Source organism: Cervus elaphus, chromosome 33 (assembly GCF_910594005.1).
Source record: "Cervus elaphus chromosome 33, mCerEla1.1, whole genome shotgun sequence".
NCBI classification, from domain to species: Eukaryota; Metazoa; Chordata; class Mammalia; order Artiodactyla; family Cervidae; genus Cervus; species Cervus elaphus.
Window position 1 is genome coordinate 6,753,914 of NC_057847.1, and position 26,074 is coordinate 6,779,987.

The 26,074-nt window shown below is 44.4% G+C and overlaps 1 protein-coding gene across 2 annotated transcripts in view; it reads right to left on the minus strand.

Annotated features, from left to right (window-relative positions):
* MYO7B (myosin VIIB) overlaps positions 1-26,074 on the minus strand; it is a 111,741-nt gene that overhangs the window by 60,106 nt on the left and 25,561 nt on the right. For both annotated transcript variants that reach the window (XM_043893997.1, XM_043893996.1), the window contains 6 exons: positions 17,237-17,278; positions 10,860-10,973; positions 9,648-9,800; positions 8,733-8,917; positions 1,945-2,066; positions 810-952 (listed from right to left, as the gene is read on the minus strand). In XM_043893997.1, coding sequence (XP_043749932.1) covers positions 810-952; positions 1,945-2,066; positions 8,733-8,917; positions 9,648-9,800; positions 10,860-10,973; positions 17,237-17,254 — 735 coding nt within the window. In that variant the 5' untranslated portion in view covers positions 17,255-17,278. The remainder of the gene's footprint in view (positions 1-809; positions 953-1,944; positions 2,067-8,732; positions 8,918-9,647; positions 9,801-10,859; positions 10,974-17,236; positions 17,279-26,074) is intronic.

Here is a 26,074-nt window from a genome sequence, read left to right on the forward strand (position 1 = left end):
ACAGTGTCCAGGTGTCTGCCTGGTCTCATACACATCTCCAGCCCCTTCAGTGGCATGTCCCCATTCTGAAACTTCATGTGTGTATGTGCATGCATGCTTATGCACACTCACACATGTTAGGGGTTATACCATTACCTGAGTGGAGTATCCTACCCCCAACAAAGCTGTGTTAACTCTGCTGATATGGCTGTCATACTTTGGGGTCTTTGTCAGCTACAACTGTCTACTTGATCTGTGGGGCACGGTGCAAAATGAAAACATGGAGAATCTCTCTAAAAGTTATTAAGAATTTCGAGATGGTGACAACAGAGCATTAAACCAAATGTGGGCCCTTGTGAGTACGAGGCCCCATGTGACAATACAAACCATATGCCACCTCATTTCCTGGCCAGGTGGTCTTTTGGACAGTGTCATCTAGGTCCTTCTGACAGGGTCCCCAATACATCTGAAGATATACCCACCTCCAGTTGAGGACTTACCTGGCCTCAGAATTAACTCTAATAGAAGTGAGGAGTAGTAAACACCAAATAATGAAGACAATTATATAGATGGAAAATTCAAAACAAAAAATCCTATCATTTCCTTGAATATTGGGGAAGAACCATCATTATCCAATTTTAGGGGTCCCTGGCCCATCTCAGGCCAGGGCTCAATGGCAGTGAGATAAGGCCTGTGGGGGTCCCGGGAGGAGGGAGAGAGGTATGAGAGTGATGGAAGGGAACTCTCTTGGAAGCCTCCCCAGTCCCCGGATTCCCATCCTAGGGCAAGGGGAGGTTCCCCAGGACCAGGGTAGTAGTCAGAGGCCTTACCTGCCGGCAGACCCGGGATTTCTCCAGGAGAAACTGCTCGATGCGTGCCCCCTCGATCACCCCACTGGAGTTGAAGTAGATGTCAATGTACTTCCCGAAGCGGCTTGAGTTGTCATTTCGGATTGTCTTGGCATTTCCAAAGGCTAAGGGCCAGAGGATGATGCCGACGATGGGAGCAGAGAATAGAAATTTTATTTTTAGTGAGACCTTCTGGGAAGGTTTCTCAGAGGAGGTAGCTAAGTCCAGAACTGAAGGATGGGTAGGCTTATACCAGACAGTGGTGGCGGCCAAGGGTTTGCTAAGAGGAAGTCAAAGTGCAGCCAAAGGTTAGGAGGTCAGATAGCATGAAGTGTGCTTTCAGGAAGGGAAATTCGGCTGGACCATAGGATACAGGAGAAAAGCAGAGGAAGATGGATGGAACCATTCCCAGGTGGGGCCAAGTAGCAAAGAACCTTGAACAGGAAGCTAAGAAGTTCGAAATTAGTCCCACGGGCAATGAGGGAAGCAGGAACCCTCCTGAGGGAGTTTGGGTGCATTTGAGAAAGATTGCTCAGGCTGTGGGGCAGAGACCAGGCTAGAGAGGGCAGGCTTGCAAGGAGAGTGACAAGAGCTGGCACAAGCCAGGGTGTGGATAAGGAAGTTAGACCAGATGGCATTTGGGTTGCAATATGATCTGAAGTGCATTCCATAGAGCTGTTTGATGATGTGACTGCATAAAGAAAGATCTTTTTGTGCACACATCCTCACTTGTACAGGTAAATGAAAAAAATAGAGGGTCTGGCTACTTTTATTAGCATAATACATTTGGGATCCTTCTGTGTATCAATAATCCATTCCCAGAATTTCCCAAATTGATTTTATTTTGGATTCTTTTTTAAAGGAATGCTTAAGATCCTGTGTGTGGAAAACACACCTGTGAAAGCTAATAAGGCCATCAGTCTTTCTTTTTTGTGCTTCATGGGAGCTGAGACACTACCATCCACCCCATCCTTGTCTTTTGTGTCCTGGGGAATCCTGAGAAGTTGCTGAAAGTTTATGGCTTACCCTGTCCTTCTTCCCCACAAGCACTACCTGGCAGGAAGGTACCAGCCTGCAGAGCCTGGGAAGGAGGCTGGTATGGGGGGTGACTGCTTACCTTCCAGGATAGGGTTGGCTTCCAGGACCTGCTGCTCAATCCACGAATGCTGGCCGCTGATGGTGGCCAGGAACTGCAGGATGAGCTTGGTGGCCTCTGTTTTCCCTGCCCCAGACTCGCCACTGCAAAGAGGCATACAGGTATGTCAGTCAGTGAAACAACTATTTTTCAACATCTCTTGACTCTCCTGCAAACCCACCAGAGGTCCACTTTCTGGGCCAGTCTGAACAGAGATGCTCTCTCACTGTGCAGAAATCGCACTGCGTTCACCCTGACATCCCCTGCTAACTTTGTTAGTTATTGGTGTGTTCCTCTTTCCTCCTCTGCTCCACTGCACAGTCCTACTGATCTCTGGTTCATCTCAGGGTCACTGGCTCAGTATTTAGTCTCCGCAGATGAATGAACGAGACTGGGTGATGCCATGCCCTGATATAACATTGTCTCTGTGAGCAGCAAGGTCGTGCTGGACAGAAGGGAAATAGCATCAGTCCTTTGGGAAAGCAATCTGGCATAGTTGCAAACCCCTTCAGAATTATCCTGCCTTTAGTCTAAAGTAAGAATCTTAAAATCAGAAAAAGCTGTCTCCCCAAATGCTTCCTGCTCTTTAAAGCATTATTTTTTTGTCATTGCAATTGTGGAACATTGGAAGTAACATAAATGTGGGAAATTATGGTCCATCTAGTCAGAGAATATTGTGCAGCTGCTTAATCCAGGTCTGAACAGAGCAGTAACACAAGCAATGCTTACTAGTTAAGTGAAGTGCCAAATGTAGGTACTATTAAGTAAAATTTATCCAAGAGAGTGGAGGAAGACTTTTCTTCCAGAAATGTCTAGCAATTTTTTTCTGAGAATATTTGTTTTTCTGAAAATTTTGAAAATTTTCATGGTGAATATATATTAATTTAATAATAGTGAAACATGAAAAACAGTTTTAAAAATTACTTATGTCAGTGGACTAGCCAAGATGGTGATGTGTAAAGACCCAGAGCTCACCTCCTCCCATGAGCACATCAAAGTTACAAATATTTACAGAGAAATTATTGATGACAAAAACTGAAAGACTAACAGAAAAGAAATGTTTAAATAATACATAAAGAAAGAACCATAGCACGGAACTGTACTCAACATTCTATGATAACCTATATGAGAAAAGAATTGGAGAAAGAATGGAGAATTACTTCACTGTATACCTGAAGCTAACACAAGCTAACAGTAAGTCAACTGTACTCCAAGAAAGTTAAAAAACCAAAAACAACAACAACAAAAAAGCAAACAAAAGATGTTTACTTCATTGTCTCAGGACTAAACGTTACGTGGCATTATGTTTAAAGGATAAAATATATTTAACTCACAGTTAAAATATATCAACTTAAACAAAGAAAAACAACAGCAAAAAAGAAGGAGCCACAAGGAGACAGTCGGAGGAGGGGCAGAGATGCAGTGTAGTCGAGACACATACCCCCGGTAGGTGACCCACAAATGGGAGAAGAAGTGTAACCACACAGGTTCTCCCCAAGGAGTGAGGAAGCTTTGAGGGTCAGTGGGGCCTACCTTCAGGACAACCAGAGGGCTGTGGGAAATGGAGACTCCACTTGTAAATGGTCCACATAAAATCTCACATGCTCCAGGACCCAGGGCAGAAGCAGTGATTTGAAAGGAGCCTGGATCAGACCTGCCTGCTGGTCCTAGTGAGCATCCTGGAGACAGGAGGCAACTGCGTCTTGCCCTGGGACACAGACACTGCGGGCAGCCTTCTTGTGGAGCTTGTTGACCACATGGACACTGGTGCTCCAAAGTGCCAGGGTGGAATCCTCCCTCTAGCTTATTCAGCCTGGATTCAGCCCTGCCCACCAGCCTGTTGGTACCAGTGCTGGGACACCACATGCCAAGCAATGAGCAGGGCCAGGACACAGCTCCACCCATAGCAGGCCTGCTGCCTTAAGACCCCCAGAGCACACCGTTGGACAGGACCTGGCCCTGTCCACTAGAGGACCCAGCACACAGCCTCACCCTCCAGTGAGCTGGCACTACCCTCAGAACCCCCTGGACTCCAGTCCCCATCCACAATCAGGCCAACACCAACCTTGAAAACCCCTGGGTCCTGCCTACCAGCAGGTTGACACCAGCTCTGAGAGAGCTTGGAAATCCAGTTCTATCCACTGTGAGCCAGCACTAGCGCCAAGACACCCCAAGGCACAGCCCTACTCGTCAACAGGACAAAGCTAGATTGGGGACATGCCAGACCCTGCAGCTAGCCATGTCAGGAGCTGGCCCCGCCCATCAGTGGGCCAACACTGGGTCTGGGATTCCCAGGCCGGCAACTACCCATTCGAGAACTCTGCCCTGCTCACCACTAGCCCCAGGATCCCTCAGGGGCCTGCAGCCTTGTGACAAGGCCTCGCCAGCTGTCAGAAGCCTCCATATGAGGCAGGGCCTGGCAACAAACTGGACCAGGGGCCAGTGACACCTACTAGACCACCTTTGGTAATCAGCCCACCACAGTGGATGACCCAAGTCACTCACATAGGGGGCGCCACCAGAGCATAGAGCTCTGGTGATCAGAGTGTGCTGTCTCCTACAAAAGGTCACTTCTCCAAAGTCAGGAATTGTAACCAACCTAACAGATACATAGAAGTAAAAACATCAAATTAGACAAAAGGAGGCAGCAGAGGAATGTGTTCCGAACAGAAGAACAAGAAAAAATTCCAGAGGAGCGAAGTAAAGTGGAGACAAATAATCTGCCTGAGACAGAGCTCAAGGTAATGACTGTAAAGATGCTCAAAGAACTCAGAAAAAATGCATGAACACAGTAAGAAGTTTAATAGAGAGTTAGAGTGTATAAAGAAGACCAAACAGATCTGAGGAATACAATAACCAAATTAAAAAAATACAAGAGAGGGAAACAGCAGTAGATCAGATGATATATAGAAATGGACCAGCAAGCTGAAACTGCAGTGAAATTCACTGATGCTCAACAGAAAAAAAGAATGAAAAGAAATGAGGACAGGTTAAGAGACTCCTGGAACAACATCAAGAATACTAATGTTCACTTTATAGGGGTCCCAGAAAGAGAAGAGGGAGAGAAAGTGGGCAGAGAACATATTTGAAGGCATAATAGCTAAAAATTTTCCCAACCTCAGAAAGGAAACTGACATCCAAGTACAGAAACACAGAGAGTCCCAATCAAGATCAACCAATGAGAAGCTGTGGTACATATACACCATGGAATTTTACTCAGCCGTCAAAAAGAATTCATTTGAACCAGTCCTAATGAGATGGATGAAACTGGAGCCCCTTATACAGAGTGAAGTAAGCCAGAAAGATAAAGAACATTACAGCATACTAACACATATATATGGAATTTAGAAAGATGGTAACGATAACCCTATATGCAAAACAGAAAAAGAGACACAGAAATACAGAACAGACTTTTGAACTCTGTGGGAGAATGTGAGGGTGGGATGTTTCAAAAGAACAGCATGTATACTATCTATGGTGAAACAGATCACCAGCCCAGGTGGGATGCATGAGACAAGTGCTCCGGCCTGGTGCACTGGGAAGACCCAGAGGAATCGGGTGGAGAGGGAGGTGGGAGGGGGGATTGGGATGGGGAATAAGTGTAAATCTATGGCTGATTCATATCAATGTATGACAAAACCCACTGAAATGTTGTGAAGTAATTAGCCTCCAACTAATAAAAAAATTAAAAAAAAAAAAAAAAAAAAAGATCAACCAATGAGGACCCAACCAAGACAAATTGTAGTTAAAGTGGCAAGAATTAAAGACAAGGAGAAAATATTAAAAGCAGCAAGAGAAAAACAGTGACGTACGAGGGAACTCTTAAAAGGCTATCAGCTGACTTTTCAGCAGAAAGTCTGCAGGCCAGAAGGGAGTTGCACAATATATTTAAAGTAGTAGAAGGGAAAACATACAACACAAAATACTCTATCTAGCATTTATCATGTAAACTACAACATGATAAGTGTTATTAGCACATCACATACGAAAGTTGTTAAGAGAGAAAATCCTGAATTCTTATCACAAGGAAAAACATTTTTTTTTTGTTTCTTTAATTTTGTATCTGTAAGAGATGATGGATGCTCACTAAACTTCTTGTGATAATCATTCCATGATGTATGTCAATTCATTATGCTATACACCTTAAACTTAACTTATAATTAACTGTATATCAATTATATCTCAATAAAACTGGAAGAAAAAAAGCATTAATATATGCCATAAAATAGTAATCAGAAAAAATAGCCAAAACACTATGCTCACACAGAGTTTGGGAAAAAAACAAATAACCAAAAAATAGACAAAATATTACTACAAAATATAGCAAGGAAAAAAGCATTAATAGAAAAAATAGGGCATTACATAATAAAAGAAACCATTCCCTGAATATCAATATCACAAATTTGTATGCACCTAATAACACAGCCTGCAAATACACAAAGCCAACTTTGTGGAAACTAAAAGGAGGTTTTTGAAACTTTTTTTTATTGGAAATCTAAAGCATATATAAAAAGCACTAATAAACTTAAACTAATAATTATTTATAGACTCATGAGCTAACAAAGAACATATAAATGTCTTGAAGCTGACATAAAATAGTCACAGAGTTGACCAAGTAATAGGGCTGTAAAAGAAGTCAGTGTATTTCAGAGTAAATAACATATAGAACATATTAATCACAATGTGATTAAATTAGAAATCGAGTTAAAAGGTGGAAGTATTTTTATATTTAGAAATTACAGGCACTCTTCTAAAATATAATGAATTAAAGAGGAAACCAAAATAAAACTACATGCTTTAAACCTTAACAATAAAATAATTAATCAGTATAAAGATAAAAATTTCTTAGAGTGTTAAAATTGAAAAACACACTTATGTTTGGCACATAGCATACACTCAGGATTGCAGTAATTAACACTATTATTATTATAAAGGGAGAAACGTTGCTTTTATGAACATTTTTAAATTATAGAAAGTGTCAAATATCACAAATGAAGGCAGAATGCTGCAGTATGCTGCTAATAAAAGTATGGCCTAGATGCCAGCAGCGCCTGCTGCCTAATTGGAAATGCAAACGTCAAGGCTCCCTTGCTCTACTCAGCCAGAATCTGCATTTTCACAAGATCCCCAGGGGACTCCTGCACTTTACAGTTTTCTTAATGAACTCCTGGAGTCCCATTCCCAGCTGCAACTCCTGACCAATCTTGATTCCCATCCTGTACAATTTTTTCCCCCACACTGTGCAGGATGGTAGTTCCTTGACCAGGAATCACACCTGCAGCCCCTGCATTGAGAGCACAAATTCTAAACCACAGGACTGCCAGGGACATCCCTCTTGTACTATGCTGAAGCAAACTCCAGACAAACACGCTTTCATCTGAAAATATTAAGTTTTTAAGAAGTTTTGATCCAAGTGTTCCTCTTCCCTGACACAAGTGAAGGTGTGACATAAAGGGTGACGCTTCCCACGACGCCCCTGCATGGGAAGGTGACGCTGAGGGCAGAGGACTTGGGGGCCTCGCTCACGGCCCAGGTGCTCTGGGCTCTTCTGCGGCCCTGTGGTCCTGGGGGTGAAGCTTCCTGGCCAGGCCACCTCCCTGTCCCCTCTTCCAGAGCTCTGGGTTTCCAGCTCCTGCTTCAGGGCTGTGTCACTAGGAAAGAATATCAACCTCTCTGGTGGGAGGTCTCCCCAACAGGAATAGGAGTATCTACTTCAGAGAGTTGCTGAGAGCATGCAACAGGACAACCTACACTGTAGGACCTCGTTCTGATCTCTGTTCCAGTGGCCCCTCCTCAGAGAGGCGAACCCAATCTGCCCTTCCACCTAAGGCAGTGACCCCATTACTCTCTTTCCTCTTTCCTTGCAGTGTTTTTCTTCAAAGTTCTTATTATCTGCCAAAACAATTTGTCTATTTATTGCCTGTCTCCCCTTTTAGAATGTAAGCTCCACGAGGCAGGGATTTTAGTCCCTTTCCTTGGCCACTGTAGCCATCTTAGGACAGAGAAGGACACACAATCGGATCACACAGCAGAATCTTGACTGAATAAACAAATGAATGAAGAGATGACTTTACTAGAGCCCCAAGCAAGGAGCCCTGGAGCCAAATTTCCTCTCCCCCTTCCTTTCCTGCTCAGCCTCTCTTCCATGAGGACCAGGAGGGCAGGAGGCAGAGAAGCCAGGCCAGGCAGTGAGTCTCTCTCTGAGCTGGGATCAGCATCTGGACTGGAGAGGGACACATCCCTTCTGGGTCCAGCAGCCTGAGAGCCGTCCTCTCTGAGATCTGCCTAAAGTTGTTTCATTTTTGTTTTTTATTTCTGGCAGCAGCATGTGAGATCTTATTTCCCTAACCAGCAGCTGGATCCGATCCCCCTGCCTTAGAAGTCGGGGGTCTTAACCCCTGGACCACCAGGGAAGTCCTCCTGAGGTTGTTTTTGAGGGATCTCACCTGTTTGATCCTTGCACCCCAAGTGCCTATCCTGGGTCCCATTTCTAAACCAACCCACCACCACGCTTTCTTCCTTGTCTCAGAAAACATTCACAGAAGGCTGGGGCTGTTCAGTCCCTGATAATAGGAGAAGAGTAGGCTCTGAAGGAAGGACACCTCGGAGCGACCCTTCAGGCTGGAGGGGCCACAGGTGCCAGACGCAGGGGGAGCTCATTGATTCAGGGCCTCTAAGTCGCACGCTGGTCTGGAGAGGTTTGGGGAGAGGAGATGCTCCCTCCTTTACGAGATGCTCAGAAATGGTGGGTGGCCCACCCAGAACCTCACCTGATAATGCAACACTGGTCCCTCCTGTTCTTCTTCATGTTGAAGTAGCAGCTGTTGGCGATGGCAAAGATATGCGGCGGCAGCTCGCCCGCATGGTGCCTGTAGTACAGCTCTACCTGCTCCATGGTGTAGAGGGGCAGCGCCTGGAACGGGTTCACCGACACCAGGATGGAGCCTGTGTACGTCTGCGGGAGGGAGGACGTGGTTAGTGGCCCCTAGTCTGAGGATCGGTGCCGACTTCGGATGCCACTCTGCAAGGGCGCCAGGTATGGCTGACTCTGGCAGGGAGGCGGGGACTGATTCTGGGCTGAGAGATGAGACTCCTGGTAGCTCAGATCCTTCAGCTGGAAAGGATGCTCACCAAGAGCAAGAGCTCCTAGGTGAGGATGCCTTCACAGGAGCATTAAATGAGGTGGTTTCTGTTTAGCACTAACATTAACATTGTGGCTAATGTTTAGCGCTCTGTCTGGTATTTAGACCCTGATGCTGGGAAAGATTGAGGGCAGGAGGAGAAGGGGACGACAGAGGATGAGATGGTTGGATGGCATCACCGACTCCATGGACATGGGTTTGGGTGGACTCTGGGAGTTGGTGATGGACAGGGAGGCCTGGTGTGCTGCGGTTCATGGGGTCGCAGGAATTGGACATGACTGAGTGACTGAACTGAACTGAACTGAACTGGTATTTAGAAGAGGCTCAATGAAACTAGACTGAATGTATGAAGCAAGTCTTCAGCTGCCTCCCACAGGGGCCTCAGTGAGGCTGGGCCACCACCGTAGCCCTCAGAGTCCTCCTGGACCTTAGTTCAGGGTCACTTGCTCGTGTGGAGCATGGGCATGGTTTGCTTCCCGAGCCAGGTCAGCATGTGTGGCCCAAGCGTGCCGTGGGGGGCACACAAGGCCGAGGGAGACTCACGTAGATCTTGTGCTGCTGGTAGCGGATCAGGAGGTTGTGCACCATGCCTGCCTCATTCAGGTCCCCCAGGCGGATCATGTCATCCACGCCCTGAGCCGAATTGGGGTGCATGGAGCTGAGGGTGCCAAGGTCCTCTGCTTGGATCCAGTGTTCCTGGAACAAAGGGCACAGGCTCTCCTGAGAGGGCCAAACTCTCCTCCATGTCCTCAATGGACCAGCTGACCTGGTGGCCTGCACCTGGCCAGGGTTGGTCTGTGGTGAAGGTCAAAGGATTGAGTCAAGCCAAGCCTGGAGTCAGCACGTGTCTAGGGCTAGGGGTCAGTGTGTACTGGGGCTAAGCGTGAAGTTCAGACCAGGGTCAGAGGTGTGCAGAGCCAGGAGTTAGATATGGCTACAATTGGGATAGGGGCAGCTTGCAGCTGGGGTCTCACAGATGGCTGAAATAAAAATGTGCAAGTGTTTTTTTTTAATAATTGATGTTATGTCATTTTGCAAATAGGAGACATTATTGTTATTATTTGACTGGCTTCCATATGATAGGACTCACAGGTCACACTCTAGAATTTTCTCCCTGGAGGCCAAGACTCTATATGCTTCACTTTGCAGACCCTCAGCAAAGAGGGCTGCCGAGGGAGGACCTCAGTGACCAGCTGGAGGCCCCAGTCTGCAAGTCCTTCCCCTCTGCCCCTCCCCTGCTCCTCCCCAGCCTGACAGGTGACTGAGCTGGTTCCCCAACAGGTCATCCTGAGTTTCCTAGTCTCTTATCTGGGCTGCCTTGCTCATGTGAGATGGGTCTCCTTCTCCTCCTCATGTGCTGGGGGCCCCCCTCCAGGCATCTTTCTCATGCATCTCTCCCACCCTCGCTTCTCTTGTCCTTCCTGCTCACCTTGCATTACTTTGAAAACAAGCTTCTGGCCCTTCCCCTCTCTGCCCCAGCCCTTTTCCCACTCCACTCTCTCCTGCTCCCCTAATTGTCTGATTTTTCCATCTTCCAACCTGGTCCCTGCTTCTTCCCTATAGAGACAGTTCCCTAGACAGACACACAGTGCCCACCGTGACAGGACTCCCCTGTGGTCTCTCCTGCCACGTGGTTCCCAGACTTGGGTTCTAGAATCCCGGGTGTTGGGAGCAGCACCAGAGAAGGGAGGGGCTCAGGGTTCTGGACAGGAACTGAGAAGGCTGAGCCTCTGAGGAGTGTGTGGCCATACTCACCTTGCCCTCATCATCTTCAACCAAAACTTTGCCAGGCTTGGTCTCTTTGATGATGCCCCCGATTGCCACCCTGGTCTTGTCGGCAGAGGTGGGGTTCAGCCACACGTGGTCACCCTGGAGGGCAGAGAGGTCAGATCCATGTTCCACCTTCCCCTTCCTGCTCAAGACTTACCTCCCTGGGGGCTGTCCCTTCCAACCAAGAGATGCCAAGTGACTGGAATGTGCTCTCTCTCCCTTGTCCTCCCTGCTTCCCCTTCTCCTCCTTCTCCTGTTTCTTCTTCTTCCCTCTCTCCTACTCACCCCTCCCCAGTCCTTTCAAGTTCTTGTCAAGATGTTAATGGGTGATGGCAGGGGAAGCTTCGCTGGCCTGGTTTTTGCAGGAAAGTGTCCCCCATGAGGTGCAAAAAGAGAGTCTCTGCCGTTTGAATAGCCCTATAGTACCCAAATCCAGTGGCTAGGGGAAAGCAAAGACTAAAATCTCACTAGGTTTCTTCCTGGCCTGCAACATGGCATTAACCCACATGAACCTATTTCTGATCCAAGAAAGCTCACCCTACTCAAAGAGGAGTAATCCCAAAGGAAAAAGCACAGGTCTACACACAAAGATACTGAAATTTAAAAGGAGGAAAGGAGCAGGTGAATAACACTCACCAGGGGAAAACAAAATGCCACAGAACAGTGGAAAGTTGTAACCAAGTATTTCATCATGATTTCAAAAAATTTACTGAGCTCAGATATTAGATACTGAGGCAACTAAAAAGGATGAGACATGAATTGGCAGAGCTCAAAAGAGAAATGGAGGAAAACAAGTAAACATGGGCCAGAAGTGGAAGCAAACTGGAAACAACAACAGGGAAATAAGCACTGCTAAAATCAGGGTAAAAATCACAGGTGACAGGAGAAAAAAGTGAGCAAAATGACAAAGAAATTCAAAAAATTAGGATTAGGCAGAAAAGCATAGATATGGAAGGCAGGTGAAAATACAAATAATTTAAGTGCACAAAGAAGAAAAACGGGGGAAAAACACAGAAAAATCACTTAAAGACATAATTCAAGACAACTTTCCAGAAATTAATGAAGGTTTGAATCTATGGGTTGAAGACACACCATAATTTCTTTGAAATGATGACAAAGAAAAATCAACTCTAGGACGGATACTGATCCTAGAGTTAATTTTTTGAGGGGTAGGCAGATAAAAAGACAAATACTCTTATAAGGAAATAATTCAGGACAAATTCAAGTCATATATGAGGGCTGAACAACTCCTACAAAGACCTCAGGAAAAGAGGAATACAGCTATTAGAATGGCCATTATAAAAAGAACAGAAAACAACAAATGCTCCTGAGGATGCAGAGAAACCGGAACCCTTGTATCGTGGGTGGAAATGTAAAATGGTGACACCACTGGGGAAAACAGTATGAAGGTTCCTCAATACACTAAAAATAGAATTATGATCCAGCAATTCCACTTCTCGGTAAATTTCCAAAGAAATTCAAAGCAGGATCTCAAAGACATATTTGCATTTCTATGTTAATTGCAGCATTATTCATAATAGCCAAGAGGTGAAAGCAACCCAAATGTCCATTGGCGGATGAACAAATAAAAAATGTAAAATATACAGTCATCCTTCAGAATCCTCAGGGGATTGATTGCAGAAGCCCCTGCAGATACCAAATCCATAGATACTCAAATACCTTATGTGAAATGATATAGCACAGCAAACACTATACACTATGGAATATTAGTTCAGTTCAGTCACTCAGTCGTGTCTGACCCTTTGCGACCCCAAGAACCGCAGCACACCAGGCCTCCCTGTCCATCACCGACTCCCGGAGTTTACCCAAACCCATGTCCATTGAGTCAGTGATGCCATCCAACCATCTCATCCTGTTGTCCCCTTCTCCTCCCGCCTTCAATCTTTCCCTGCATCGGGGTCTTTTCAAATGAGTCAACTCTTCGCTTTGAGATTGCATGCAGCCTTAAAGAAGGAGGACATTCTCTCATATGCTACAATGTGGATGGACCTCAAAGATATTATACCAAGCAAGAGAAGCCAGCCACAGAAGGACAAATCTGTGTGATTCCATTCAGAGAAAGTGTCTAAAGCAGTTAAAAATCACACAAACAGAGAGTAGGAAGGCAGTTGCAGGGGCTAGAGGAAAACAGATGGAAAATCATGTTTAATTAGTGAAGAGCTTCAAGTGCACAAGATGGAAATGTTCTCATATTGTCACACAACACTGTGGATATATATAACAATATTGAACTGCATACTTAAAAATGGTTCAGATGGAAAATTGAATGTGATATTTTTTTACCACAATTAAAAAAATAGAAAAAAGAATCCAACAATTTTTTTTACCCAGCCCAATTGTCATTTCCATATAAAGATAATAAATATTTTTAAGATGAATATTTTCTCATAAGTCTTTTAGAAAAAATAATTAGGGGACAAATTTCAGTCAATAGTACCAAGAATGAATATAAGTCCATACCAACATACACAATCATGAAGTTTCAAAATATTTGGGATAGGGAAAAGATCACAAAAACTTTCAGACAGAAAAATTAAATTTCATACAAAAGCTCAAGAATTAGAAGGGTTTCCAACTTCTCCATAGCAATGCTGGAAATCGGAAGGAGTATATGTTTTCACAATTTTCAGGGAAAATTGTATCTAGTATGGAATCCTATGTACAGCTGATATTCAAATGTGAATACACATAGTTTTAGATGTCCAAGTTGTTAAAAATATTTACTTCATATGTACCCTATCTCAGGAAGCTATTACAGGTTGTGCTTGATCAAAACAAGGGAGTAAACCAAGAAGGAAAAAAGCTTGGGTCCAAGAAAAGGGACTCAGGTAAAGGAGAGGCAAAAGAAATGTCCGGGGCAGTTGTGAAGGAGACTGATCCTGAGACGTGTGCCTAAGGAGTAGAAGAGATGACTTTAGATATGGTGTCAGCAGCTCTGGGAGAAACCTTCTCCTGAGGATGGCAGTGACTGAACTCCCAGATGAATCACTTTACAAGGGTGTTGATGTACCTGGGAGAAAGCTGGGCCGGGGTAGGGTGAGGTGGTGGTTATGTTGTGATAAGTACATAGAAAACAAGGCAGATAGGGAACAAGATAATTACAGTCTAGCACTTAGAGTACATTTCAGGGCTCAACTGAGAGGAACATTTTCTTTTTTTTTTTAATAAAAAACATTTTCTTTCATATTGGAGTATAGTTGATTAACAATGTTGTATTAGTTTCAGATGTATCACAAAGTGATTCAGTTATACCTATACATGTATTTATTCTTTTTCAAATTCCTTTCCCATTTAGATTGTTACATAATATTGAGCAGAATTTTCTGTACTATACATCAGGTCCTTGCTGGTTATCCACTTGAAATATATCAGAGTGTACATGCCAATCCCAAACTCCCTAACTATCCCTCTCCCACCCTTCCCCAGAGAATCGTATGTTGGGTTTGAGAGGAGCATTTCCTTAGACAAAAGAAGTAAACCCTGTAAGCTGGATTTAACAATTTGGGGAGAAAGAGACACTGTGAGTGCTGTGGGCAAGGATAGGAGTGAGGAGCTAAGGCTCTTCTCACCCAGTAGGAAATCAGTAATAGATGATGCCTGGAATAAAAAACTCAAGTGGCCCTGTCCACATGGAGAGAAGCATCAGAGAATTAACTAGAAGGTCAGTTGTGGTCACCTCTCTGGGAGAGGAAGTGGGAGACTGATTCTTTAAACTGTGTGCCTATAACAACTGTATAAAACTGAAATCTAAATGAAAAAGAACAGCAAAAACAGTTGCTACAGGATATAGAAGACCAGCCTGAACAACATACTGGCTTTGGTGAACTAACTGAATCACAGCAGGAGCCTCAGAGACCTGGAGAAGTTTTCTTACAAGGATGAAATTCCAGTGTGAAAACTGCACTGCGCTGCTGCAACAGCTGCTGAAATCACCAAAGTGAGAAAATTATCAAAGACAGATGATGGGCATCTCATACAAGCTTGATACTAACCAGAGATGAAAAAGAGAGAGAGACCGTTTCCAATTCATACTGAATTTTAAGATGTCAGCCCAACATGAGCCGGAAGAATAACTAAAAGAGCTGTAATGGGACTTTCATTCACTCAATTTGGCCAAAGCTCTACTAGGAAATAAATGAGAAAGCAAGGAGCAGAAAGTAGAGCTTCTTTATGAACTCCACTGGAAGAAAAAGATGACTGTAGAAGCAGCTGAATCAGGGAAAGAATGAGCAAGAAGAGGTAAAGAAAAAGCTATCAGCTACAGGAAAAAAAAGTAAAGTCTATATGGAGAATCAAGAAATAAAGGATGGGACTTCCCTGGTGGCACAGTGATAAGAATCTACCTGCCACTGCAACAGGGTTCAACCCTTGGCCGGGGAAGATTCCACGTGCCTCAGGGCAACTAAGCCCCTGCAGCACAACTACTGAGCCCACACTCTAGAGTCCGCGTGCTGCAACCACTGAAGCCCCTGCCTAGAGCCTGTGCTCTGCACAAGAGAAGCCCCCACAATGGAAGCTCAAGCACCACAATGAAGAATAGCCTCTGCCCACCACAACTAGAGGGGGAAAAAGCCCGCACAAAGCAACGGAGACCCACGCAGCCAAAAATAAATGATAAATAAATAAATGACTTTTTAAAAAAAAGAAATAGAGCATGAGGGACTTCCCTGGTCGTCCACAAGTTAAGACTCCACGCTTCCAAAGGAGGGGGCCCAGGTTCCATCTCTGACCACGGAACTAGATCCCACACACTGTAACTAAGAGTCTGCATGACACAGGTAAAGATCCCACATGATGCAACAAAGATCTTGTGTGCCTCAACTAAGACCCAGTGCAGTCAAATAAATAAATAACATTTTTTAAAAAGAAATAGAGAATGAGTCACAGAAAGCAGAGGGATCTAGGTTTTCACTGCTCTTTGTGATAAGAAATACCTGACAACTGACTTCTGCCCATGATGCAGAAGAGCTCCTGCCCTAGCCTGAGACAGAAATCACTATGAGGAATCTCAAAGACACAAAGAATCCACTTCTAAGAGACATGATCCTCAGTCTTCCGAGATGGGTTGGCTATTTCAGCCATTGGCTGAAATGCGCACTATGCCTTGTCCCATGTGCCCACCCACCAGTCTTTTCTTCCCACAGGAGAAAAGATGGGTCTAGAAGTAGCTCTGGGCTGCCTTTATTTAGATAAATGGAGGAGTCAACAAATGAAAAATATTGTTGTCAAGATATTTTTTTCTAGGTTCTTTTATTTTTCATTTTATTTTTAAAAAATTTACTGAAATACATTTGATTTACAATGGTGTGTTAATTTCAGATGTGTAGCAAAGTGATTCAGTTACATGTACACACACACACACACACACACACATATATATATATTTGTGTACAGATGTGAGAACTGGACCATAAAGAAGGTAGAGCACCAAAGAACTGATGCTTTCAAACTGTGGTGCTGGAGAAGACTCTTGAGAGTCTGCAAGGAGATCAACCTAGTCGGTCTTAAAGGAAATCAACCCTAAATACTCATTGGAAGGACAGATGCTGAAGCTGAAGCTTCAATACTGTGGCCACCTGATGCAAACAGCTGACTCACTGGAAAAGACCCTGATGCTGAGAAAGACTGAAGGCAGAAGAAGAGGATGACAGAAGATGAGATGGTTGGATGGCATCACTGATTCAATGAACATGAACTTGGGCAAACTCTAGGAGATGGTGAGGGGCAGGGAAGCCTGGCGTGTTGCAGTCCATGGGGTCACAAAGAGTTGGACCAAATTGGTGACTGAACAACAACAATTCTTTTTTTACATTCTCTTCCATGATAGGTTATTACAAGATATTTAGTATCTTACTGTGCTATAGAGTACAACCTTGTGGAACACCTATTTTAAATATAGTAGTGGGTTTTGTCAAGACATTTTAAGCCCTGAGTATAAGTGAGGGATTACTCTTTGCACATGGCCATCCTGCCAAGGCCAAGTTTGGCCAAACTCATTTTCTTTAGGTAATACAATCTGTCTGGTGGTTCAGCTGGTAAAGAGTCTGCCTGTAATGTGGGAGACTTGGGTTCAATTCCTGGGTTGGGAAGATTCCCTGGAGAAGGGAACAGCTACCCACTCCAGTGTTCTGGCCTGGAGACTTCCATGGACTGTATAGTCCTTGGGATCGCAAAGAGTCAGACATGACTGAGCGACTTTGACTTTTCCCTCAAACTCCCTGTGTCCGGTATTTTCCTTCCAAGGTCACATTGCCTTACTTCTTCTTTCCTTGGGAGTGGTTTGAGTCAGCGTTTGGCAACTCCCATGAACAACCCCTTGATGGAAGAGATGCAATTCTTACCAGTCTCAACCCTGACATCCTGAAGCAGCCGCTCCCAACAGCCTGTGTGCAGAGAGAAAGCAAAATGTCAGTCTTCATGACCATGAGTTGGAGCCCTGGTGGGTAGGGGCCACAAGTGCTTATCAGTGTAGCCCTGAGTGCCTGGCATGGGGCCAAGAAAGGACTCCTGAAAGAATGGATGGGTGCATCATAGTCCCATGGCAAGTGCTAGAGGAGCCTCTCTCCGCTTCTTCAGTCCTATCTCATCTTTGAAGTGAAGTGAGAGTCACTCAGTCATGTTAGACTTTGTGACCCACCGGAATACTGCAGCGGGTAGCCTTTCCCTTCTCCGGGGTATCTTTCCAACCCAGGGATCGAACCTAGGTGTCCCGCACTGCGGGCGGATTCTTTACCAGCTGAGCCACAAGGGAAGCCCTATCTCATCTTTACTGAACGTCTGTTTAGCACTCCTCACTGGGCTCAACATAAGGAGTGGGGTGGTTCTGAACATCCTCAGAACAGCATCTCTGCCACCCAGAAACTCAAACTGTGTCTGGTCAGACATCTGTGAACATCCGTCATTACCATACGCCACACGGAGTGCTGAGGGAACCAGCCCCAGAATTTGAGACGCAACATACTTGATCTAAACCTCATGCACCCACAAGACACTGATACCCCCATTTCATTCATGGGACTCATTAATCAGTAGCATAGCTGAAAATTCAGTCTGGACCTGCCTCCTTTCAAACCTGTCTCAGCACCTGGCTGCTTCTGGTACCCAGGGAGCATCAGGCAGGCCTGAGTAGCTGCCCTGTAGTCGGGGAGGGAAGGCGGAGCCCTGATCTCAGGAGGACCCCTGCCCACCACCAGCCCTGTCCTCTCATCCTGACACAGAGGTTGGCTTTTTTGTTCATCACATACTCCCTTCTTGTAACACAGACCTGCCCCTGGGAGGAACTTAGGAAATATCTGTTCAGTGAAACAGAGAAGGAAGCCCTTGGAGAGGGTGTCCTTTGACATTGGCTTTGTCAGATGAGCAAGAATTCACAGTGGAAAGAAAGGGGCATTCTCTATGGATGCTGTAACTTTAGCAAAGGCAGAAGGAAAAGTACAGAGGATGCGAGGTCAGCATGTTTGGGTTGAGCAGACTGTGGGGAGGTGAGAGCAGTGTCCCGTTGCAGGCAGTGGGCAAATGTGACAGAGAGTCTTTGCCTCTTTGTTCTGCTGAACAAAGAATTTTCTCATTCCATTTTTTACTTAGTGCATGGGCATTAATATGTTTACGGCAATGTATACCTCCCAGCATTTGTTGAGCACCTAAAAAATAAAAGGCAATAATCAGACTGAGATTCCTTGAAAGAGGCTACAGCTCTTTCAAAGAGAGGCTGGTCTATCTTACCACCTCACATACCCCAGTGAGGTGGCAGGTGGGGAAGAGGCAGGGGGCATTTTCTACCTCTGACTCCCTACTGTGGCCCAGGCCCCTCTCTTCTCCCCCCAGCTAGGAATTTGAGGCCTACCTGTGTTCTTCAGCTCTGTCACCCTCTTCGCCCTCACCCACGCCACTGACCTCCATGGACATCATCCCTCTCCAGCCTCCAGGACCTGCCCCCAGGTGTCCCCACCAGTCCTGCCATCCCTGGGGGCTGAACCTGCCATGTGTCCTGGACTCCCAGACTCCACTGCCTCCACTTCCCACAACTTCCCCTGGTCTTCCCATGACCCAGAACTTCTCCACTCCAAAAGCCATGTCCTCCGAGGAGTTCCCTGGCAGTCTACTGGTTAGGACTCCATGCTTCCACTGCAGAGGCCACATCCTCCAACTGCCACTCCCCCGCCCCACCCCAGACCAGCACCAGGCTCTCTGCCCATGGCAACTGTTTACTCATTTCATCACAACTCCTTGGCTGTTGCTTTTCTTCCCAGTGTATCAACTATCCTAGCTTCATTTCTATCTCAACCAGCCTGGAAACTGAACTTAAATCTTTTTTGGAACAGAGTAGTTTTGTAAGTACCCATAAATGGAATACAAGCGGTACAAGGAGCTGCATACTCTGTGGTCCCCTCTGTCCACATCCACTCTTGTCCTGTGATTGTCGTTGTGTCCTTCTCTCACCTTGCAAAGTCTGAGCACTGAGCTGAGCATTCCAAGGATGGGTCACACCATCTTGACAATAGGGGCCAGGGAAATTTCCTGACCTGTACCTCCCCTAAGACTTTAGAAATGCTTAGGGATCCTTGAGTGGACTCTAGTCAGCTCTATCTGCAAAAAAAATACCTCCAAATTCAAGGCTCCCTCTCACTAATCACTCTGCAGAACTCCTTGATCTGCATCACTGAAAAAAGAAAGAAGTCACCCTCGGCTTCCAGCTCTGTTCAGTCCCTGCCTTTTCCCATACCTGTGAGCACCTAAGGGGTGCCCAGGGAAGGGGCCTCTGACAGCTCCACACTCACCCCTGCAGCCTGCCCTCTCTGGCCCCCTCCATCAGGGCTTTTGCTTTATCGATTATTGTGGTGATGAAAATATGCCATATGCCCACATATTCTTTGACTCTGCTCCCTTCCAAAGATGAAGACTCATTCGTTCTCCCTACCATGGGTGTGGACTTAGGGACTTCCTTCTAACAAATAGAATAAGATGGGAGTGATAGAGTATAGCTTCCAAGACTTGGGGCTTCCCCCTTGTTCTTTCTAAGATTGCTCAGCCTGGGGAAACTTGCTGCCATGTCATGAGAACACTCAAGCAGCCCCACGGAGGTCTCTAGTTAACAGCCAGTGATCTTGGAAGCATATCTTTCAGCCCTGATCAAGGCTTCAGATGACCAGAGCTCCAGCCAGTGTCCTGACTGCAACCTTGTTGAGTGTTGAATTGTGTCCACTCCCCCTCTCAAGTTCATAACTTGAAGTCCTAAGCCCAGCACCTCACAATGGGACTGTATTTGAAGATAAGGCCTTTAAAGAGGTGGTGAAATTAAATTGAAGTTGTTAGGGTGGGGTGTAATCCAATGTGACTGATATCCTTGTAAGAAGAAAAAGAGATACCAGAGCTGTGTGTGCAAAGGGATGATCATCTGAGGACAGAGTAGCAAGAGGGTAACTGCCTGCAGCCAAGGAGAGGGGCCTCGGGAAAAACCAACCCTCCCAGCATCTTTGGTTGGGGACTTCTAGTTCCAGAATTGTGAGGACAGAAATGTCTGTTGCTTGAGCTGCCTAGTCGGTGGCATTTTGTTATGGAAACCCCAGAAAACGAATACAAGTCTCATGAGGGAGCCTTCCCTGGAGGTCCAACAGCTAAGGCTCTGTGCTCTCAGTGCAGTGGGCCTGGTTTTATCCCTGTCAGGGAACTAGATCCCACATGTGGCAACTCAAAAAAAAAAAAAAAAAAAAAATCTTACATGCTGCAAATAAGACCCAGTGCAGCCAACAACAGCAAAAACCAACCAACCAAACAAAAAAAAACCTCATGAGGGTTCCTGGCTCAGAACCACCCATCTAAGCCACTCCTAGATTTCAGAAATTATGTGGGAAAATAAATATTTGTCATTTTAAGCTGCAAAATTTTGGAGTAATATGTTATGCAGCAGTAGACAACTAATACAATCACCCCTCTCTCTTACATCTTCTTTCTATTCTGACTTTTCCTTCCTACATAAAGATGCAAGTTTTGTCTATCTTTTTTTTTAGGCACAAAGGTGGAGTTTGTTTTTATTACAAAAGAAGAAACTCAGGAATCTTAGCCAAGGAAGGGAATATTTTGTACTCAGAGAATAGATACCAGAATACAAAATTACAAGTGTTTGGACTCCAGACCTGTTCCCATCTCCTCCAAGAGTAGAGATGGGAAGGAGACAGCTGAAGCAAACAAGCAATTCTGTAAAGCAAAACTTAGAACTCCTATAAATATGATTAAAATCTAAACTTCTGTTTTGCTTTAAAATTTTTTAATGAATCAAAAATCCTGTTTTAGTGACATGATAATTCCACCAGAAAATAAATACAGTACCCCCTTGTCAGCAACATTTTCAAGTTGAAGCTTTCATTATCTTAAAATGAATTTTCTTGGCCTCCTGACCCCCTCCAGATATTGCTTTCCTCTTGTTTCTAGTCCATAGCTGAACTGCCTGAAACTGTTGCCCTGCCTCCACTCTCCCACCCTTCACACCTTCCCAAGCCTTGGGTTGCATGTGCATACCCACCAACACTGCACTGATCCCTCCAGGGACAACGTTGCCCAAGTTAGTGCCAGGAATCTTTCAGCCAAGCCCTGTTGCCTGAGCTCGCCCCTGTGACTTCTGCAGGACTGCACTTCCCTGTCTTCTTTTTATTCTGGGGTTCCCTCAGTCTCCTCCCCGGGCTCTTTCCCCTCACTTTGATCTCTTGGTGTCTGAAGGAGATGCTGATGCTTTCAGTCTGCCTGATATGCTTTCCTCTATTTTCTTTTCAGGAAATTCTCCTACCTTTGCCCAAAGTGTTTCTGATAGGGACCATGAATCATGGTACCTCAGAGATGGGGTGTGATGCAAGCAAGGGCCAATCACAGGCTTTCCCTGGAATGATCTGAATTGGAACTGGGGATGGATTTTCCTCTCTAGTCACAAAGTTTTGAAATATGGTTCCAGAACTGCCAGGGGCTATGGTCCTAGTGTCCCAAAAATAGCTGATAAGAGAGAATAAAGTTGGCAGGCCAAGAGGGAATGAAGCAAAGACAGAAATTTTGTGTTTGCATTTTTGCAGTTTGTTATTTGATCAAAGCCATCTGGACTCTGTCATTGAAATCAAGGAATTCTATCAAACTGGTGGTCCTTATTCTGTTCTCTTTCAGTCTGCCCACTCCCCTTGTGCATGCCCACCCTTTCCCAGGGCCACTAACAGGATCAAAGCACTTGACTGAATTCAATGTCTCTAACCCTCATCTCTATCTGGAACTTTAGATCCACCAACACGCTAATCCCTGGACATCTCCAGCAGATAGGCCATGGGCACAACAAACTCAACATGAAGACACATCTCCTCTGTCTTCTAATCTGCTCTTTCCCTTTCATTTCTCATCTCAGTGAATGAAATTATCAATTGTTGAAGAAAACATTTGAGTCATCCTATAATCCTCATGTCTGAATGATTGCTAAGATCCAAAGATTTCATCTTTTAAAAGTGTGAGGCTTCCAACTACATGTTGTCTACAAGAAACTCACTATAAAGACCGAGATAGACTGAAGATAAACAGACAGAGAAAAAATATACCATGTTAAAACTAATCAAAAGAAAGTTGGAGTAGCTATACTCAATTAAGACAGTGTAGACTTCAGGGCAAGGACAATTATGAGGAATATAAACAGGAATAACATAAAAATAAAGTGGCCAACTCCCAAAGAAGATATAACATTACTTAACATGTATGTGCCTAATAACAGGGCATCATAATACATGTGGCAAAAACTGGTAAACCTACAAGTAGAAAAAGGTAAATCCAATATTATAGTTGGAGACTTCAACATGCTTTTATCAGTAATTAATGTATTTGGCAGGCATAAAATCAGCAAGGACATAGTTGAAATGAATAAGATTGTTAGTCAACTGGATCTAATTGAGATTTATAGAATACTTCATCTAATGAAAACAGAATATACCTTCTTCTCAAGTTCACGTGGAACATTCACCAAGATAGAACACCTTCTGGGTCATAAACATTCCTGATCAAATTTTAAAAATAAAACCCATATAATGTCTGCTCTTAGACCACAAAGAAATTAAACTATAAATCAAAATAGCTGGAAAATCCCCCAATATTTGGAGATTAAGAAACAAACAAATCAAAATCTCAAGAAAAATTCTTAAAGTGTTTTCAATTACATGAAAATGAAGACACAAAAGTTTATTAAAAGTTGTGGAATGCAGTGAGAACTTGCTTAGAAGGAAACTTATAATGCTGAAAGACTATATTAAAAAAGATGAGCGTCCAAATCAAGATGGCAGAGTAAACTCACCCCCCCCCCCCACGAACACACCAAAAATACATCTTTGTGTGGAAAAATTCTCACAGAAAACTAACTGGAGACTAACAGGAAGACCCCTGTATGAACAAGACTCTAAGAAAGACACAGAGTCTGTGAACTTCCAGATGTTCAAGCTGGTTTTAGAAAAGGCAGAGGAACCAGGGATCAAATTGCCAACATCTGCTGGATCATCGAAAAAGCAAGAGAGTTCCAGAAAAATATCTACTTCTGCTTCATTAACTATGCCAAATCCTTTGACTGTGTGGACCACAACAAACTGTGGAAAATTCTTCAAGAGATGGGCATACCAGACCACCTGACCTGCCTCTTGAGAAATCTGTAAGCAGGTCAGGAAGCAACAGTTAGAACTGGACAGGGAACAACAGACTGGTTCCAAATAGGAAAAGGAGTATGTCAAGGCTGTATATTGTCAGCCTGCTTATTTAACTTTATATGCAGAGTACATCATGAGAAACACTGGGCTGGATGAAGCTGGATCCAAGATTTCTAGGAGAAATATCAATAACCTCAGATATGCAGATGACACCACCCTTACGGCAGAAAGTGAAGAAGAACTAAAGAGCCTCTCGATGAAAGTGAAAGAGGAGAGTGAAAAGTTGGCTTAAAACTCAACATTCAGAAAACTAAGATCATGGCATCTGGTCCCATCACTTCACGGCAAATAGATGAGGAAACAGCATGACAGACTTTATTTTGGGGGGCTCCAAAATCACTGCAGATGGTGACTGCAGCCATGAAATCAAAAGATGCTTGCTCTTTGGAAGAAAAGTTATGACCAACCTAGACAGCATATTAAAAAGCAGAGACATTACTTTGCCAACAAAGATCTATATAGTCAAAGCTATGGTTTTTCCAGTAGTCATGTATGTGAGAGTTGGAACATAAAGAAAGCTGAGCACCAAAGAAGCGATGCTTTTGAACCGTGGTGTTGGAGAAGACCCTTGAGAGTCCCTTGGACTGCAAGATCAAACCAGTCAATCCTAAAGGAAATCAGTCCTGAATATTCATTGGAAGAACTGATGCTGAATCTGAAATTCCAATACTTTGGCCACCTGATACGAAAAACTGACTCATTGGAAAAGACCCTGATGCTGGGAAAGATTGAGGGCAGGAGGAGAAGGGGATGACAGAGGATGAGATGGTTGGATGTCATCACCAACTCAATGGACATGAGTTTGAGCAAGCTCTGGGAGATTGTGAAGGACAGGGAAGCCTGGGGTGCTACAGTCCATGGGGTTGCAAAGAATCAGACATTACTGAGGGATTGAACAACAACAACTATTATTGTATTGTCAGTTTCTCCTTTTATGTCTGTTAATACACAGAACTGGGTAGGAAGAATTGATGCTTTTGAACTGTGGTGTTGGAGAAGACTCTTGAGAGTTCTTTGGACTGCAAGGAGATCCAATTAGTCCATCCTAAAGGAGATCAGTCCTGGGTGTTCATTGGAAGGACTGATGTTGAAGCTGAAACTCCAATACTTTGGTCACCTGATGAGAAGAGCTGATTCATTTAAAAAGACCCTGATGTTGGGAAAGATGGAGGGCAGGAGGAGAAGGGGAAGTATAGTTCTTCTGTGTATTCTTGCCACTGCTTCTTAATATGTTCTGCTTCTATTAGGTTTATACCATTTCTGCCCTTTATTGTGTCCATCTTTGCATGAAGTGTTCCCTTGGTATCTCTAATTTTCTTGAAGAGATCTCTAGACTTTCCCACTCTATTGTTTTCCTCTATTTCCTTGCATTATTGCTGAGGAAGGCTTTCTTATCTCTCCTTGCTATTCTTTGGAACTCTGCATTCAAATGGGTATATCTTTCCTTTTCTCCTCTGCCTTTCGCTTCTCTTCTTTTCACAGCTATTTGTAAGGCCTTCTTAGACAATCATTTTGCCTTTCAGCATTTCTTTTCCTTGGGAATGGGCTTGATCCCTGCCTCCTGTACAATGTCATGAACCTCTGTCCATAGTTCCGTCTATCAGATTTAATCCCTTGAATCTATTTGTCATTTCACTGTATAATCGTAAGGGGTTTGAATTAGGTCATATCTGAATGGTCTAGTGTTTTCCCCTTCTTTCTTCAATTTAAGTCTGAATTTGGCAATAAGGAGTTCATAATCCAAGCCACAGTCAGCTCCCAGTCTTGTTTTTGCTGACTGTATAGAGCTTCTCCATCTTTGGCTGCAAAGAATATAATCAATCTGATTTCGGTGTTGACCATCTGGTGATGTCCATGTGTAGAGTCTTCTCTTGTGTTGTTGGAAGAGGGTGTTTGCTATGACCAGTGTGTTTTTTTGGCAAAACTCTATTAGCCTTTGCCCTGCTTCATTCCGTACTCCAAGGCCAAATTTGCCTGTTACTCCAGGTATTTGACTCCCTTGCATTCCAGTCCTCTACCATGAAAAGGACAGCTTTTTGGGGTGTTAGTTCTAGAAGGTCTTGTACGTCTTCATAGAATTGTTCAACTTCAGCTTCTTCAGCATTACTGGTCAGGACATAGACTTGAATTACTGTGATATTGAATGGTTTGCCTTGGAAACAAACAGAGATCATTCTGTCGTTTTTGAGATTGCATCCAAGTACTGCATTTCAGACTCTTTTGTTGACTATGATGGCTACTCCATTTCTTCTAAGGGATCCTTGCCCACAGTAGTAGATATAATGGTCATCTGAGTTAAATTCACCCGTTCCACTCCATTTTAGTTCACTGATTCCTAAAATATCGATATTCACTCTTGCCATCTCCTGTTTGACCGCTTCCAATTTGCCTTGATTCATGGACCTAACATTTCAGGTTCTTATGCAATATTGCTCTTTACAGCGTCAGACTTTACTTCCATCACTAGTC